At 38.5% G+C, this 19,770-nt stretch overlaps 1 protein-coding gene across 2 annotated transcripts in view; it reads right to left on the reverse strand.

Moving 5' to 3' along the window:
• Positions 1–4,137: 4,137 nt before the first annotated feature.
• The window catches only part of TES (testin LIM domain protein), a 55,051-nt gene continuing 39,418 nt past the window's right edge, over positions 4,138–19,770 (reverse strand). For both annotated transcript variants that reach the window (XM_032276222.1, XM_032276223.1), the window contains exons 3-7: positions 13,280–13,532; positions 12,076–12,411; positions 10,636–10,851; positions 10,131–10,289; positions 4,138–5,639 (exon numbers count right to left, since the gene is read on the reverse strand). In XM_032276222.1, coding sequence (XP_032132113.1) covers positions 5,451–5,639; positions 10,131–10,289; positions 10,636–10,851; positions 12,076–12,411; positions 13,280–13,532 — 1,153 coding nt within the window. In that variant the 3' untranslated portion in view covers positions 4,138–5,450. The remainder of the gene's footprint in view (positions 5,640–10,130; positions 10,290–10,635; positions 10,852–12,075; positions 12,412–13,279; positions 13,533–19,770) is intronic.

A 19,770-nucleotide genomic window follows, 5' to 3' on the forward strand; every position in this document is an offset into this window, starting at 1 on the left:
TGTCTGGTGTTATAAATGTGTTGGTGAAAGCTGGGCGTGGTGGCTCATGCCTATAATTCCAGCACTTTGGGAGGCTGAGGCGGGTGGATCACCTGAGGTCAGGAGTTCAAGACTAGCCTGGCCAACATGGTGAAACCCAGTCTCTACTAAAAATACAAAAAAATTAGCTGGGCATGCTGGCGGGGAGTGGGGGGGGGACCTGTAATCCCAGCTGCTTGGGAGGCTGAGGCAAGAGAATGGCTTGAGCCCAGGAGGCAGAGGTTACAGTGAGCCAAGATTATGCCACTGTACTCCAGTCTAGGCAACAAGAGTGAAACTCCATCTAAAAACAAAACAGAAAAGAAATGTGTTGGTGAGAGTGAAGTAGGAGAAAATGAGTTTATTTTTTCTCCTCAGTATTCTCAGGATTAGAACAATGTTTCTTAAAGTGTAAGCATCAGCTGGGAAATTGTTCAGAATGCAAATTCTCAGGCTCTATCCAAGATCTACTGAATCAGAAACTCAGGAAAATAGAGTCCAGTAATCTGTATTTAACAAACTCTGCAGGTGAATTTGATGCATGTTAAAGTTTGAGGACCACTGAATTAGAACAAGGGACCTGATAGGAACTTATGATATACCTGGTGAGAAATGTTAAGTTTATCAGCCTAAGTATTGGTTATAGTCATGGAGAAATAGGCACAGACAGGCTCAAATAAGTGTTTCAGATGGCCAGTAAGTCAGCATGGGAGGAACACTAAGGAATGTCATCATCACTTTGAGAGAGAGGTGGTGGTGGTGCTTGATAGACGTGCAACAGTGACCTGTGGCTTTGGAAATGAATCAAACAGACAGAATGAGATGCCAGGAGGAGCAAGCCAAGCGTAGTCTAGTAACCAGAACCCCAAGGACGTCAATGTCTCCTGCCCTGACTCCACACATTGCTGGCCATGAAAAGTGAAATCTTACCTAAGAAAGGTGTCCCCAAATGATGTTCCTGGCTCATCTCGCAAGCCAACAGAAACCTCAAACTTCAGATTCATACTTATTCACTAACATACCTTTTAGTTATCTAAACAATGCTGAATCTAAACAATCATACATTAGCAAAATAATTTTGTTCTGAGCAGCATGTGCCTACACCTCATGGTATGAATTGTGCTTGGATAAGTCAACCATAGCAACTCTGTTTCCCTTTGCCTCTGATGAGGATGAGCAGGTGACATATTTGTAGCTAATGAAGTGGAAAGGCAGGTGAATCAGCTAGGGGCTCCTGGGAAAGATTTTTTTCCTTCTCTACAGAGTAAAATACCCTTTTGCCACTTCTCTATTGTTTTGGATGATGTCATATGAGGGAGTGGTGCTTGAATGAAGGGACAAATGAGAATGGAAAGCAACACATAGAGGATGGAAGAATAAGTGATTAAAATAAACTTGTTCTGAACCAAATTTGGGTTAGTCTACATCTTGTCTTAAAACCACTCTTGGGTTTTTAGTTACTTACAGCCAAAAGCACTCCTGACGACTCATCTTTCTCTAGGAAACTACTAAAACTAACATTAGCCTGCCTCTAAGCCCTGCTTATTATGCCTGGCCTCTAGATTTTTCATCCTCACTGGAAAACTGATACCCACTCTGCTTTGTACTTCAAATCTGGCCCTATCTCCTCCTACTCTTATCTCTGTACCCACTGGCATCCAACTTCTGTGAAGGGCAGACTCCTTCATACTCTCGAACTCTTCATCTTCTTCTCCAACTGACACCTAGTTATCCCCAAAGTCTGTTTCTTCTGTAGTATTTCGAGTCTGGCACAATCCCCATGGGATAGGCATCTTCCTCACTCTCTACTGTTATTCCCATTAAAGGCTGTTTGTTTCCTAACAATCACAGCTCTGTGAGGTGTAGTACATGGGCTTAAGACTTTGCCACCCATCTCCACGCTGAGTTTTCTTCTTCTATCAGATTCTCCGATACTGCACATTCTCTGGTAACTTCAGCACTGGCTTACTCTTCTCCCCACCATTTTTCCTGTTGTTATTCTTGATGAGTTCGATACATTATTTCCATTCAACACGTGGGCCTGGTATTTCTTAGATGCTTCAAATCCAACAATGTTGTCCTCCATCCCCCTGTAATAGGGGGAGGAGGAGAATCAATGGGATATGGCCAGGAAGTGTCTGTCTAGATTACTAAATCCAGCTCTCCCTTGAACTAGGGCATGATGTCTTCATAGTCCATTAATATTTATGGAGAAATCAACTCTAATAGTCTCTGTATTCACTAATGGCCAACCCTAGTAAAGATAACTGGGTACAAGCTGGTTTTGTTATTGGCTGAGGGACAAGATACCCTGGTGAGAAGTATCACTGAAAAAAATTGATAGCAGCCTTCATAAATGTCATCATAAAATGCCATTCAAAACAAATATAAAAAGTTAATGGCATCTTGAGTGCTTCAAATTATATTACCAGATTAAATAGAAGGTACAATGACATGTTCTCTGTGAAAGAACAAAATAATTAGCCAAAGCTATTTAACCATTAACTAAATATATGAAAAAAGATCCTATTAATCTATTAACCACACCAGAATGTGTTTTTTTGTGGTCAAAACACATCCATATACCCCAGCACAGTGGGTCCTTTTCATACATGTGGGCATTCCGTACAATCATCAAAGTTGTCAGTGAGCATTTAAATAAGCAGAGGTTAAGAAGGGACAGATTAGTAAGAAATTGTGGCAATGTGCCTTTTTATGGAGACGTTGATAGAACCTTAAGTTTTCCAAAGAATAAGTGAATACCCAGAAGACAAGTTCAGATATGCCAAGGCATCTCAAGACAAAGGCTGAATACTGATCTTGGGTGTTGGTGTCTCTTTGGTAACTATGGTGAAGTTGGATGAGCTTTAAACACTATGTGTTGGAAATTCCCTGAGAATGAATCAGTGATGAATCCCTTGCCTTTGGTGAAATCTGGGCTGAAATATTTCAAAGTCAGAATTGGAAATCTATGCTTCAAGACTTCAGTAATAAAATTTCAGCTAGAGTTGACAAAAAGAAAGAACAATCCCTAGCCTCTCATTTCAAAAAAAAAAAAAAAAAAAAAAAAAAAAAAAAAAAAAAAGGAAGAAACATAGGTATATAGGTACCATGCAACAGATATAAAGGCCAGTATGTCTCAAGAACAAACCAGATTTCCTAAGAGAATTGAATGGGCAAGTAGCAGATGGGTTCTGTTTCAGTTTATTCTCACTTAGCCATGTCTGGGAAGAGTTAAGTTGCACAACTTTGTGGACAAAGTGCTGCAGAAAATAAAAATATATTTGTTGCCATTTAAGATAAAGATATGAACAAGCATAAAGTGATCTTTATAGACAGTAATGATACTTGTGATGTTAGCATCTAAAATTGTATGCAGAATTAATTACTTTAGATAAGGTAGCAGGTATCCAAGCTCCAAAAGATACTTTTGCATGGTTGAAGAAGGGATCGTGCAGAAGGACTACATATGTATGCCTGGTATGCACATATGCATTTGTGTGTGGTGGAGCGGAGTGGCAAGGTGGCATGTAAAGAGAAGTACTATTGGCCAAACAGGAGCTGAAAAGAAAAAAAAGTCAACTTATTCTGGGTATGTGTCAGAGAAAACTGCTACTCCCACTATGACAGAAATAATTTCAGACTGAGGGAAAAAAGCCTTATGGCCTGCTAGTAGGAAGAATGAATCTACCATTATTCCCCATTTTCTTCCTGTCTGATGATATGTTTTCATGAAAAAATTCTTTAAATATTTTTTACATATAAAGATACCAAACAGTTGCAACTCAAGTATAAAGGAAGGTGTCTTAGATCCAGCTGAATAGAAAATAAAGTTCTCCCAAATTTTAATTAAAATTACACGTTCCCTTTCTTTAAAAAGGAAAAAAAACTTCTCGTGACCAAAAACAACTTAAAAGTTCTGATTATTTAAAGTTTCATAAACCTTATCTTTTCTCCATAATGAAAAGTCTAGTTTCTGTTTGGTCCTGTCAGAGGCAGCCTTTATTTTCATTTGGGTAATTTTTTTCCTTGGAGACATCGCCCCCTGCTGTAATATGTGCTTAGTTGCAGAAGCATTTTTCACTCAAAAAGGATATGATCAAAATGATGCAATGATTATTAAAGTGAAAGAAACTTTATTTTGAATAATATATGTATCATTCATTTCATTTAATGTTCATAGTGCATAGCTATGTTTAGAAGTACACAGGGAAAAATAAACATTAGAAATACCTAACCATGGAAGTGCATAAGTGAAGACATTTGATATATCCATGGATAGGCTTAGAAGTATTACAAAACAAGATCCATTAGAAAAGAATAAAAACCATGCAAAAAAAAAAAAAAAAAAAAAAAAAAAAAAAAAACATGGCAGGTAAGTGCAATCAGTATAAATCATAGTTTCCTGGCTACAAAAACTACACATTCTTTGGATTAAAAGCAAACAGGTGGCTTGGCTTTTATGTCCAACCCAGAAATCATCTATAGAAGTAAAAAGTGTATAGGCCAGGAACAGTGGCTCCCACGCCTGTAATCCCAGCACTAAGGGAAGCGGAGGTGAGCAGGTCATCTGAGGTCAGGAGTTCAAGACCAGCCTGGCCAACATGGTGAAACCCTATCTCTTACTAGAAATACAAAAATTAGCTGGTGTGGTGGTATGTGCCTGTAATCCCAGCTATTAGGGAGGCTGAGGCAGGAAAATTGTTCCAAATAAAAAAAGTAGAAGTAAAAAGTGTGGATACTGTTATACCACATGTGATACTAAAATATTCAAGGCCACAGATGGAAGTCACCAGCTTACAAAGAGAATACTGAGAGGTAGTAGGATACATAAAAAAATAGAGAAATGCAATAAAGGAAATGCCACCTCTGTTTAAATCAGAAAAGAGTAAATGCATAGCCATTAAAACGGCAGCTCTACATACTACACTGCATTTCTCTTTGTCAGGAAGAATTCATTGTGTATGATTACAAAGGTCAGTGAATAAGATGAGGCAATAAATGTAAGGCCTTGGTATCAGGGCAAATTTCATTTCCTTTTCATTTTACACAGGAGGGAAAAAAGGAGCATAGAACCAGAAATGGTCATCTTTCCATTCACTACACTAACTTTTAAGTTTTTGGTACAAATGGAATAGAGACATGAAGTTTAATTAGATCTAAGCTTCCAAATAAATGATTTCACATTTGAAAAGCTACCGAAAGACAAAATTCTTTACTATTTAACAAATAAAATGCTTAAAGCAAGTTTAAAATTTGAGGCAGAAAAAAAAATTTAAAAATGGCAAAAAAAGTTTAAAATCTCTTGGTTTCCTTTACAGTTGTTTTTTTTTTTTTTTTTTTGCCTTTTATTTTTTTTCAAAATGCATTTTACAGTAGAAATGCAGACCACTTTGGATAGCTATGGCTCAATACTGCTGGATGCCCTCCTCCTAAGACATCATCTTCTTACATTCTACTGAACAGAAAACCATCCCTTCTACTGGCATGAACTTCTGCCCAATGAGGCATTTGCTGCAGCAGGAGCACAGAAAGCACTCTGTGGATGCATGCCAGCTGAAATTGTTATACGTCACCCGCTGCACTTCTGGGTCGATGGCATTGTGGCATCCTTGACACACCTATTAAGAAATAAGAGAAGAGGATAAGAGATCAAGCTGTAATGGTAACATTTTCATCTTAGGACAAACTGAACACATTTCTTTAGATAATAAATTAAAACTTAGAATGACAACCTCAGAAATACATGATGGGGGGTGGCCTTCTAGCTAACCTTTTTGGCCAACTGTTAATGGAGGTCAGTATGTTGAGCAGCCTGAGAAATAACAGATGAAGGCCAACCAGGTGATTTGATGCATGTAAGAAAACTTCATGGCATTCAAGACAGAAAAGTCTTGATGGCAAGTTCCAAAGCTGTTTGCTTAGTTTTGATATATTTTATTAGATTGCACATTTGTAATGACACAGTTTATGAGATGATTTTTCCTTGTTCATTAAAGGTGTGAAGTGTTAATTTTACCTGTCTTACCTATGACATGAGATTATTAACACCACTAATTTCTAGACAGCAGTAAATTAAAATCATGTTCAAAGTAATTAAGGACTCAATTAAAAATACTGACGGTGTTTGAGAATAATGAATTTGTACTAAAAATATAATGTAGTTAATTGGCTTCTAATTCTGTCATAAGATCAGTCATAATTTATGTGTAATCTAATATTGTACAACATTAATACTTACAATCCCTATGCCATTCAGTATGTGTTATGAATATATATATGACATATAAACACACATACACATACACAAACATACATACATTTACACCACAAAATTTTCTTATTCAAACATGTATATGAGGAAAGTGAATAACCTATGTTATAACAGAAAACCAGTTTGGACCTCTAAAACACTGGATAGTCATGCCTTCTTGTGTATACAGGTTCTGAATAAATATGACTATCTTAGAGTTTTTAAATATTTCCTAACAAGTGAAGAAGCTAACAAGACTGTCTGGTATTAATAGTGACTAATCTTAAGCACTCGTGGTCTCTTAATGTGATTGTCAGGAATTCTAAGGGATAAGGGGCAGGAGCAGGTGGGTGGAGGTCATTTAGCTTGAGCCTTCTTACTTTAAAAGACTTCAAAATATGGCTGCTACTCACTGGGTAATTGGTTTAGGCAGTGAAGTGAGGCCTGGTTATATATGTCCATTTGAGACCTGCGTATTTTTTTAGTTACATTGCTTCTGATTGCAGAGATTACAGCTCTGTAATCTATAAATTAGGTCAACCCAATCTTCCCTGAGATACAAGGAAAATACTTTCTTTGTATAATCAATACAGTATTCCTGAATACAACAAAAATGAATGTCACAATTACAAGCACATTTCTATTGTGCAGCTGCACCATGCAAGCAATTGCTTTTTGTATATATTTATTTTTATAGCTTTATAATTCATTTAGGATGTTATTTTGTTGTTTTCTACATTACGTATTAATCTTTCCATTTTAAAATTTATGATCAACATATAATTATACATATTTATGGGTGTACTATGTGATGTTTCAATACATGTATACATAGTGTAATGATCAAAACAGGGTAATTAGGATATTCCTCTCAAACATTTATGATTTCCTTGTGATAAGAACATTCAATCTTTTAATATTTCTTGTTTGTATAAGTATTTTAAATGTGTTTTTGTAAAATACTGTGTGTTTTATTCCTTTGCTTTTAGACCATGATCTATCTTCTTTTTCTCAGACTGTAATAGTATTTGTGGACCTTTTTATAATTGCCCAAAATACATATTTTCAGTTGCAATTTACAAAAAGAGATAACAAATGTTTGATTACACATGAAATTAAGAAGATTCTTTAAGAAGATTCTTTAGGTAAAAAAGTAATTAGTACACATTAATGTTATAGAGAATTAAGGTTTGTGGTTTCATGAAATTTCATTTTACTAATAATTTGATTACCATTCATTCAAATTCTGGCATGTAATCACAGGTCAAATCTACTGATCCCTAATTCTTAAAAATCTAAAATTGGCCCAGGCTGTGCCAAGGGCCTGGGGACTGCAGAACCCTTCAAGCAGGTGATGTGCTTCACCACTTCCTGCCTGCCGTTTGATTTTCCTGTGTTCCTAAACCTTTACTATTTCAAAGAATTATTATTTCCTTTAATCCCTCTGTTTTTCTTTGTATATAAGAACGTAAAAGAGCTAATTATACCTGTTGTAATGACCTCCCTGGCAGGAAAGGATATTCTGGGAAATCTGATGGATGTGAATTCTGGGAGTAACCATGGAGCTCCAGCGACCACACAGAGACAAAGTAGGTGTACTTCCCATTTTTTTCCTTCCAGGTAATTTATTATTTTTTTTCAGAAAGGTTGTTTGGAGTTGAACACTTGATTTCAGGTCTAAAAACAATTTGTTTTTTTTTTCTTCTTTATCTTTTTTAAGATTAAAAAATCTAAGTAGTTCAATGCCCTGAACTAAATAATCTTCTCCAAATTTTATATAATGCAGCATGCTGCGTGGGTAGCTCTCTGCTGGTAGCTGGAATTTGTTCAGACGATGGATAGGTATGCTCATTTTAATATTAAGCAAAGGCCATTGATATAACCTATTGAGAAAATAAACCTAAAAGAAATGATGCTATGTTATAAAATGAAATAATTTGAAAATTCTTTTAATTAAAAAAATCAAATCTGTGGGTATTCCCTGTCATTGATTAGAAACAATGTAATACAGAAAAGCTTGTAACAGCTTTTTTTTTTTTTTAAAAAAAAAAAGCAGTTTCACCTGTTTCAGTTTATTTTTATTGAGCACCTACTATGTTGTCCTTGTGTTGGGAACAGAACAGAAAAGGTAGATTAAAAAAAAAAATCACAGCCCTGATAAGAGTTACATTCTAGTCCTTGAGACTAAGGTCAGACAGCAGACAAAAAACGTATACATTATAATACCCTTAGTCTGTAGAAAAACTGTTGGAATAATATTCGTTGAAGCAGTTTTTAGTTAAATAACGTGTCAGGCTACATGATGATTTAACATCTTGTTCCCCAGGTAAAAGGAAGGCCCATGGTAGCCCCAAAGCAAATGAGAAATATTAAGAACACAAGTTAGTCACTCAAACATTTTCTAAGTGCAGACACCGAAGATAAAGAAATAATAAGTCACACTCTGCCCTCCAGCTGCTTACAGTCTAGTGAAGGAGACAGATGAATGAAATTCTCTCACACACACACCATTGGGAACACAGAGAGCCTAGAGACAAAGGTGGAGTTTGGGTATAGGGAATCAGGAAAGATGTTCTGAAAAAAAGTTAAACCTAAACTGAGTCTAAAGGAATAAATGTGCAGGCACAGTCAGGTAAAACAGGGAAAAGTAGGGTGTATTAGAAAAACTATTAAGAGTGAGCAAAAGACAAAGAATAGTGTGTGAATTAGAAACTGCTGGTTAACATGTGGAAATGTATGATTTGGGCTGGACAAATCATAGATGTGACAGGATAGGCACAAAGGGGCCAGATCTATTAAAAGCTTAGTAATTTGCATTTTAGGAAGATCATTTTCTATCATTATGGTGGGTAGCTTTTGAGCAAGATGAATGAAAATGGAGGAATGAAATTTGAGGCCACTGCAATAGTCAAAATGACAAAAAATAAAGGTCTGAAGTCGAATGGTTGTAAATATGAGAATGTGAAATACATTGATGAGGCACAATTAATGATAGAAAATGAATAACTGTATCTAGAAAGGCTGAAAATTGGCACAGACATCAAAACGTGTTATCCTGTCTTCACAGTACCACATTCTTAGAACCAGATAAACTATATGTAATTTTATTCCTTAGCCAGGAGTCTCTTTCACTGAACAGCTCAAGGGATCATTAACTAGTATCTGTTTTGCTACATATAAAGAAGTAAAAGTATATTTGAATACTCTTGGGGCTTACACACTTTACCATCTATGGTCAGCCTTTTACCCTTTATCTACATTACTATCACTTGGCCATTATGCAATAGCAGTTCTGCATAAGTGGAGTAAATGCAAGAAAAAAATATACTCTCACAAGGGAATGTCTGGCCCACACAAAAATCTAAATATGCAGGTTAAAATTTGTTATGCCAAATCAATTCAACAAGGGTTTAAGAAACAAGCATCTTACAATCTCCAGGTAGCAAAAACGAAAGTCCAGTGGGTGGGCCAGTAACATGAACAGAAACTATCAATCATATTCCAATAGAGCTAAAGAGTATCGATAACCCCTAGACACCTTTATTGAAATGGAATCTGATCACTAACTATGAGAATAAAACAATCACATTCCCATTAAGAATTTTTTTAAGTGAGGATTTTATTATTAAGCAGTACCTATAATTGGTACTGTAAACTCCACAGGTAGAAATCTTGAGGTGGCTCATAGTGTATGTACTGGTTTTGAATTGCCTTGATTTTAACACCCTGTGGTAGGAATCATTTGCTTTCTACTTAGGAGGAGTGCTTTCTGTTTCCCACCTGTAAGAGGATTTAAGAAAAGCATAAACTCAAGTCCTAAAGCAGGCTGAGGCAACCATATCCTTAGAACACCTCTCACCACAGCGTGATTCTTCACATAGCAGGGCTTGCACACGGGCTTGTCATTGACCATCACGTATATTTCCCCAGCTAGGATGCTGTCACAGTCAAAGCAGCAGAAGTGTTTCAGGTGCCAATTCTGGTTTTCTGCCTGGGTATACTCATTGCTGAATATCAGCTAGGAAGAAAATAAAAATAAAGATCGTTTTTTAAAAACATAATAAGAGATATAGGTCAATAACAACATACTTTCTCAGGGTCTGAAGTTTGATAACCTGAAGCTTGAACTTACGCTATCACTTAGTTTCATCTAATCAATCTTTTATATTTATAGTCTTTCATTTGTCAACCCCATTAACACAGACACTCAGAATGAATGATATCAAAAGTTTCTTTTTTAAAACTACTTCTTTTGATGTAAGCAGATCAATTGCTGTTTGGTTAGTTCTTGTTGCCTTCTAGGTAAAGGGACTATATGAGGGTCTAACAGGGCACCAGCAGGCAGGTAGTCCCATAGAACATACCTCGTCACAGCCAGCACATCGGGGTTTCTCGCTGTCACAGTAATGTCTGCCACAGTATAGCTTCTCATTCTTCCAGAAATAAATCATGTCAACCAGGAGTTCCTGGCAGATGCTGCAGACAAAACAGGCTGGGTGCCACAGTTTATCATAGCCGGCCCTTTCGGCATAGATGGCGGGGTCGCCTTCCTTCATACTCAGTTTGCAACAATAGCAGGACTGAAAGGGAAGCCATCCAGAACAAGCTCGTCATTAGAAGACTGCCATTTCTTATTATTGGCTACAGCAGAAATTCAGAGAAACAACTTTGAAGAGACATAATTTCTCCTGAAGTTGCAAATTTGTTGATGTAGACAATAAAGTATTAATTCTTCTGTGAAACAGAATCTCAGCTTTCGCCAGACTGTTCAAATCTACTTCATTTACCCTATGTGTAATAGGATATTGTTTCCTAAATTAAAAGTCACTTATGGAAAAAGGATAATAGTAATTTTCAGCTCAATTTTAAGTAGATTCTCTAAAGATTACCTTGGAGCTTATTAGTGCTCTTTTTTTGCAACTCAGCTTTACTGGTGCTAACTGGAGCCCATATAAGGGATATATTACAGCGGGTTTAGTTCTTACGTCTCTGTGTCATAATTCCTCCTACCTTCAAGTCATTAGCAAAATACTTCAATTTTTCCCTTTAGAAGAGACTTTAAAAAAAGCTTCACTATACAGCCACATAAATTTAAGTTTGAATTTTAGGCATATTCTCACAAGCAAAACTGAATTAACCTAAGCATATATTCTTATTTATAGGTAGAGATAAGCAATTAACTCCAAGGTTATGTTTAGAAACAGACTCTAGAATAATATGCAGTCTTTGATCAGCATGCCAATACCAACTACTATCTGTACATAAAACTCACAATTGGCCGGTGCAGTGGCTCACTCCTGTAATACCAACACTTTGGGAGGCCGAGGTGGGCAGAACACAAGGTCAGGAGATCAAGACCATCCTGGCTCCTGGCTAACATGGTGAAACCCCATCTCTATTAAAAACATAAAAAATTCCCTGCATGGTGGCACACACCTATAGTCCCAACTACTTGGGAGGCTGAGGCAGGAGAATACTTGAACCTGGAAGCAGAGGCTGCAGTGAGGCAAGATCACACCACTGCACTCTAGCCTGCGTGACAGAGTGAGACTCCATCTCAAAACAGAAACAAAACTCTCACAATTATCCTTGACAATAGATACACAGAAAATTTGGATTTAGAAGTTTCAAACATGATGACCCTCTATGGGAAGTCTAAACTGAATCTTAATTCCATTTATTTCTCACACCTATTCCCTTTTGGAAACTCAGAGGAATGGTCCCCAGAAAAGTTCAAAGAAAGGGAAAAAAAAAAAACCTGTAAAATATACAAATCGGGCCAACAGTGTGACCACTCTACTTACATATTGAGTACTTTTGTGCTCAGCAGATTTGTCCTCCATGGCCCCTGCTGCTGGTGGGGTGCTTCTATCCCCTCCAGGGATGTACATTTGTTTGGGGCCTTGGGCATCCATCTCACAGGGAAGTTTGACATCTCCTACTCCCAGAGCCTCACTCTTATATTTCTTCACAAACTGCTCCATCTCCTTCACCTCTCTGGGAGACAACTCATGGCACTTTGAAGGGTCCTGATCATGTGCAGGGAGCTGCTTCGCCAGCTGCTTCTTCCGGTACTGTGCCCCCTCTGAGCCCGCCACTGGCTGCTTTTCCTTAGGTAGCATCTGCATGTACTGCCTGGCCTGAACCACAAGGAGGCCAATGTTAACTGGGAGAAGGATTGGCCATTAGGCAGTATGACATGTTATAACACACATCAGAAGCAAGTTACTTAAGAAAGAAGTGGGTTCCATCCAATAACAGCAACTCAGCCTCACAGCATATTCAGAAGTTAAAGCTCAAAAATGGTATACTGAATAGATTTAGTTGGGCAAAAAGTGACACTATTTCTCCATGAAATTATACATTTTTTCAGTTTGTAATATCTGGGTTACTACTGTTTACTTAAGGTAAATAAACAAATGTACAATTGAAAAAGAACACAAACTTTTAGGCAGACATGTTTGGAATGGTCTATAGGACCAGGAGCATTTTTATCACATAAAAAATGATACCACAAAATTCACTTTAATGATTTAACTAACTTTAAAAGATTTGCAAATGTTTCATCTAGTTGTTATAAAACTGAGATCTTTTTGGTCTAATACAGTATTAATAAAGGAAATAAAAAAATAAAAATAGATAAAGTTGAATATTTTTTTCAGGTCTACACGGACAAAAATTCTTACCATCTTAAGAGAAATCCTCTCAAGAGTAAGCTAGAAGAATTACTAGATGGATATAAGCCATGTGATTTACATCTAATTATTAAGAATGTTAGACTACTCCCTCAAAAAGGTAAACATAGCTAGGGAGTTGGAAAAAAATTTATAAAGTATCCTAGTTTTATATTCAAAAGACTAGAATGGGAATCAGAAGTCAAAGTAATGAGAACCCCAGAAGAATAACAGATCTGGAATGTGTGGAGTTGATCAGGTCACCAAAGAAACTGCCCCAAATAAACAGTCCAGGAACTTCAATAAGGGAACTCTCTGTTCCAATATTATTTACCAATGCCTGATTGTGGACAGGAGGAGCCCACTCATAGGTAACTGTATTGATGGAGACATTCTTCTTGGCAGCAACTGGATTGGTCAATATCATAACATTGCGTTTATACATGGGAATTCCATCTGACTTTAGTTTTGCAATCAGGGTTGTATACTTGGTGTCTTCAAAAAGTTTTCCCACTTTTCGATCCTCTTCATTGCTCAAGAGGACATCATGCTCTTCTTGGCCACATTTGCAGTTACGACATATTTTTCTATGATTTTGAAAATAAGTAGAAAATGATTAATTATACCTAATTGATATTTATGGTGATACATTTATAGTTCATAAAATAAAACATATTCTATATCGTGGTATGCAAACGCAAGTCCTTTTTTAGGAGGGAGAATATCTATAAATTTAAGCAAGAAGGAAACAAAAACACAACTTTGCTTGATAAGGCTTTTAAAAGTTAGGTTGTAAAAACTGACAATTGGGACCCAATTAAACTAAAAAGCTTCTGCGAAGTAAAGGAAACTGGCAACAGGGCAAACAGACAACCTACAGAATGGAAGAAAATATTTACAAACCCTGCATCCAACAAAGGTCTAATATTTAGAATCGATAAGGAACAATTCAACAAGCAAAAAAATAAAACATTAAAAATGGGCAAAGGATATGAATAGACACTTCTCAAAAGACGACGTACATATGGCCAACATATATGAAAACATGCTCAATATCACAAATCATTAAGGAATGCAAATCAAAACCATTATGAGATCCCATCTCCTATCAGTCAGAATAGCTATTACTAAAAAGTCAAAAAATAACAGATGTTGCAGAGAAAAGGGAATGCTTATACACTGTCGATAAGAATGCAAATAGTTTAGCCACTGTGGAAAGCAGTTTGGAGATTTCTCAAAGAACTTAGCACTACCATTCAACCCAGGAACCCCAGAGGAAAATGCATTATTCTACCAAAAAGACAGTGCCCTCCTATGTTTATCACAGTACTATTCACAAAAGATGTGGTGGAATCATCCTAGACGGACATCAATGGTAGACTGGATAAAGAAACTCTGATACATATTTGCCATGGAATACTATGCAGACATACAAAAGAATGAAATCATGTCCTTTGAAACAAAATGGATGCAGCTGGAAGCCATTATCTTAAGGGAATTAATACATGAACAGAAAACCAAATACCACATATCTCACTTGTAGGTGGGAGCTAAATATTGAGTATACATGGACACAAAGATGGGAATGATAGACACTTGGGATTATTAGAGTGAGAAAGATGAGAGGGAGCAAGGTTTGAAAAGCTAACTATCAGGTACTATGGTAACTACCTAGGTGATGGAATCATTTGTACCCCAAACCTCAGTAACATGCAATTTCCCCATGTAAAAAAACCCTGCACTGCACATGTACATCTGAACCTAAAATGGAAGTTGAAAGAAAAAGGAAAGCAACAGAATTATCAGCCTACAGAGTCACTAATAATGTGTTTTTGGAAATTACTAATTTTGTGATTTAGATGGTACCATAAGGTTTCAACTTAATTTTCAAAGTAACTATTTTAACAAATTCAGTGTGTTTTGTAAACTAAACATGCATCTGCATTTCTGATATGATCATGAGAAGCAATTATTCATTTGATTATCAAACCTAACCAAGATTGTTTCAATTATTACACTGAAAGAAGTGTTGATGGCCCCAATAATAGACATCTTCAATTGTACCATTAAAAAAAAAAAAACGACTGATTTAAAAGTGTACACTTAAAGGGACATGTCTGAGTGTAACCCCATCTGATATTCCTTATGCTGTCACCAAAAAGCAATTAAATAAAATAGAGAAAAGGAAATAAACCCACAAAAATTATATGCAAGTTTTCTTAGAGAAGAGACTTCATATTTTATTGCATGTTAACATTTTATAGCCATTATCCAAGGGTTTTTGTTTGTTTAGTGAGAGATAGGGAAACTTTTCCCATCAAAGACTATGATCCTAGATTTAGCTTTACAGCCTTTCTCATTTTTTCTCAAATTATTTTGCCGTCCGTTTTCTTCCCTTTGTTTTTTCTTTCTCTTTCCTTCTCTTATTTCTTCAAACACTTACTGCCACCTGCCATGTTCTCTCTGCCATCATGGTGTTTCTTCTAGTTTAAGGACAACATCGTCCTCTTCACTCTGGTCTGGCACACAGACATTCATTTATTTATGCAACATGCATGAGTGCCCATGTGCCAATCAATGTATTTAACACTAGGACATAGTGCTAAAAAAAAAAAAAAATGGGCCTAGTCTCTTACTTCTAGAACTTACAGTCTGGTGGGAAACAGACATTAAACAATCACATACACACGCATGCATACACAAACACACACAATTTCATTTGTGATAGGAAAGTAAGGTATAGCTTGCCTTGAAAGGGTGTAATTTTGATTTCAAACTAGTGAAGAAAGGACTCCATAAGAAGGTGATGTTTAGGTTGAGATCTGGACAATGTATAAAACATAGGTGTAAATTGTGTATGTGGGTTTCATTATCTGGGGAGGAGAAAAGGAAGGGAAAGAAAACTCTCTAGTTAGTATCTGGGTATAAAGAGAAGTACCTACAGTGGTCCTGAATTAGAAAATAAATTGTCCCCTTAGGTCTCATAACCAGGGCAGGTTGGTATGACAGTAGTGAGATGAGTAAATGGGACAGTGACAAGGCTGGAGAGGTAGGGAGGCAGGAAGTCATGCAGGGACTCATAGAACACATTAGGAAATTTGGCCTTCATCATAAGGGCAATCAGGAGCCAGCAAAGGATTTTTGGTAATGGAATAACATGATCATATCTGTAATTTTAAATATTACAGTATCTGCCATGTGGTAAATGGATTAGAGGCAAAACAGAACTGGAAACAGGGAGACAGGTTAACATGTTAATTATGCATCCAGTTTACAATGGCATGGTTCTAAATCAGGATACTGCCACTACTTCACAAATGAAATTTACATCTTGGAGGGTTATTGTTGTGGTCCAGGTGAAATATGTTATGGCTTGGATCAGAGTATCCAATAGTGGAGATGAAAAGAAAGGAGGAAATTTGAGGTCTCCTTGGACAAAAACGGACTTTGTGGTGTATTTGGATATAGTGACGGTAAAGGGAAGGCTCAGTGATACCGTCTGGCTGTGACCTCACACAAATATCATCTTGAATTGTAGTTTCCATAATCCCCATGTGTCATGGGAGGGATGTGGTAGGAGATAACTGAATCGTGAGGGCTGTTATCCTCATGCTGTTCTCATGATAGTGAGTTCTCACGAGATCTCATAGTTTTATAAGCGAATTTTTTCCCCTTTTGCTCAGCACTTCTCCTTGCTGCCACAATGTGAAGAGCATGTTTGCTTCCCCTTCTGCCATGTTTGTAAGTTTTCTGAGGCCTCCCCAGCCATGCTGAATTGTCAGTCAATTAAATCTCTTTCTTTATAAATTACCCAGTCTCAGGTATGTCTTTATTAGCACTGTGAGAATGGACTAATAAATACAATAAATTGGTACTGCAAAGAGTGGGGATACCTGAAAATGTGGAAGCGACTTTGGAACTGGGTAACAGGCAGAGGTTGAAACATTCTGGAGGGCTAAGACGACAGGTCCATGTGGGAAAGTTTGGAACTTCTTAGAGACTTTTTGAATGGCTTTTACCAAAATACTGACAGTGATATGTGTAAGGTCTTTTAGACTGACAGCATCATGGATGCCATGGTGCCCCCTCCCCTCACCCCCCATCATGACCTGCATGTACACCTCTGGATGGCCTCCCGGAATTAGAAAATCTGAAGTAACTGGAAGACCATGAAAAAAGGAAGGATGATCAACCCCTGAGGCACCTAACTTGAGACATTCTTCTATTGTTCCTTATTCCAGCCTCATTTGACAAGGCAATTGGACTTTGTAATCGACCTTGGTCAACCTGTGACTCTAGACCCTATGACCCCCTCCCAGTTTGCAAAACATGCCCTATACTATAACTTCTGTAACTTTCCACTGCCAACCCCAAACCTATAAAACCAACTCCTATCCCACCACCCTCCTCTGACTCTCTTTTTGGACTCGGCCTGCCTGCATTGGGTGAATAAACAGCCATGTTGCTCACACAAAGCCTGTTTGGGGGTCTCTTCAGTCAGAGTGCATGTTTTAACATTTGGTGCTAGAAAACCGGGACCAGGGTATTCCTCTGGGGAGACCAGCCCCTGTCCTCACTCCCCCTCTAGGAAAAGACTCACCTTTTGAGACCTCAACACAATAGACCAGCAGCTCACACTTGGCATGCTCAACAGCTCTCTCCCCACCTTCAGATTGAGTAGGCAGACTCTCTCTTCCTCTTTCTCTCTCTTTTCCTTCAGAGAAGAGGAGACAAGTCTCTCCCTCTTTCTCTCTTTTCTTTTAAATCTTTCTCCTTCCAGTACAGACAAAGACGACACTCTGTATCCATGTAGAGACAGAAGAGACAAGTCTCTCCCTCTCGCTCAAAGACTCAGGCATCGGTCACGGACTCAGGAAGACAGTCTTCCCTTTGTGTCGGGTCAACAGCAGGGATGCCTGCCTTGATCATTCACTCATGTTACAGCCAGGAATCATCAGGGATGCCTACTGAAAACCCTGGTAGCTGCTCGCTCCTTCTAGTCTCTACTCCTTTCCTTAAAACTTATCTCCTTATTCCACCCTCTATTCCTCAGTCTTCACCTCTAGTCTGAATCCCAAAAACCTAAAACCTCTTCAACTGTCACCTAATATGAAACCTAAACATCTTTTTTTTTTTTTTTTTTTTCCTGTGACATGGCCTGGCCCCAATATAAATTAGACAATGGTTCTAAATGGCCAGAAAATGGCACTTTCGATTTTTCTATTCTGTGAGACCTAAACAATTTTTGTCAACAAATGGGCAAATGGTCTAAGGTACCTGACATCCAGGCATTTTTTTTAACACTCCATTCCCTCCCTAATCTCTGCTCTCAATGCAACCTTTCCCAAATTTTTCTTCTATCCCTTCCATCTGCCCCTCCTGCCTCTGCCGGTGACCCAGAATCCTTCTTGTCCACTGACCCTTCCGACCTTTCTCCTCCTTGCCTGTCTGAACCAGACCCTAATCCAGGCCCTAACCTCCCCCTGCCCCCCGCCTCAAATCCACCTCCTTATGCCCCTTCTGTCACCTCCCCACCTCATACTCGGCCTGGCTTACAGTTTAGATCTGTGGCTAACTCCTCAGCCCTTGCCCAACATTTCCCCCTTTGAGAGATGGCTGGAGCCGAAGGCACAGTTAGGGTGCACATTCCATTCCTTTCTCTTTATTCAACCTTCCCAAAATCAGCCAACGGTTAGGCTCCTTTTCATCAGATCCTACTAAATATATACAAGAGTTCTAATACTTAACCTAGTCCTATAATCTCACCTGGAGTGACTGGTCATCTTCTCTCACCCATGAAGAATGCTTAATGTGCATTTTATCACCCAATCAGCCCGACATTAAAAAAGCTACAGAAATTAAAATCTGGCCCTCAAACTCCACAACAGGGATTAATCAATCTCACCTTCAAGGTGTTCAATAATAGGGAAAAAGCTGCCCTGAGGCAGTGCATCTCAGAACTACAGATGCTTGCCTCTGCCACAAGACAAACCCCAGCCACACTACCGCAGCCACACCACCAGCTCACAAAGACTTCAAAGCACCCAGACTGCAGCATCCAGCCGCCCCCTCCTGGACCTTACTTCAAGTATCAGAAACCTGGCCACTTGGCCAAGGAATGCCCGCAGTCCGGATTCCTCCTAAGCCCTGCACTGACTGGGGGGGCCCCCATGGAAAGTGGGACTGTCTGACTCACGTCACTGCTCCCAGAGCTCCTGGAGCTCCCACCCAAAGCTCTGGGACTGAATCCTTTCCAGATCTCCTTAGCTTAGTGGCTGACGACTGACACTGCCTGAACATCTTGCAGAGTCCCCCTGGACTGTCACATGGACGCTGAGCTTTGGTAACTCTTGCGGTGGAGGGTAAGTCCACCCCCTTCTTAATCAACATGGGGGCCACTCATTCCAGGCTGCCTTCTTTTCAAGGACTTGTCTCCTTGGCCTCCATAACTGTGGTGGGAATTGATGGTAAGGTTCCAGGCCTCTCAAAACTCCCCAAGTCTGACCTCAATTTAGCCAGCACTCCTTCCCACATTCTTTTCTAATCATCCCTGCTTGTCCAGTTCCCGTTAGGCTGAGATATCCTAGCAAAACTGTCTGCCTCCTTAACTATTCCTGGGCAACAGCCACACCTCATTGCCACCCTCTTCCCTCAATCCCTACCTCCCTCAATAGCTCCCCTTATGTCCCTCTACCTTAACCATAGTGTGCAGGACACCACCTCCCCATCCCTTGCTACAAGTCAGTAACCCCTCCTCATCCCATTAAAACCTAACCACCCTTATCCTGCCCAATGCCAGTACCCCATCCTAGCACAAGGCTTAAA

Source organism: Sapajus apella, unplaced genomic scaffold (assembly GCF_009761245.1).
Source record: "Sapajus apella isolate SASKATOON/1434 unplaced genomic scaffold, GSC_monkey_1.0 scaffold7, whole genome shotgun sequence".
NCBI lineage: Eukaryota > Metazoa > Chordata > Mammalia > Primates > Cebidae > Sapajus > Sapajus apella.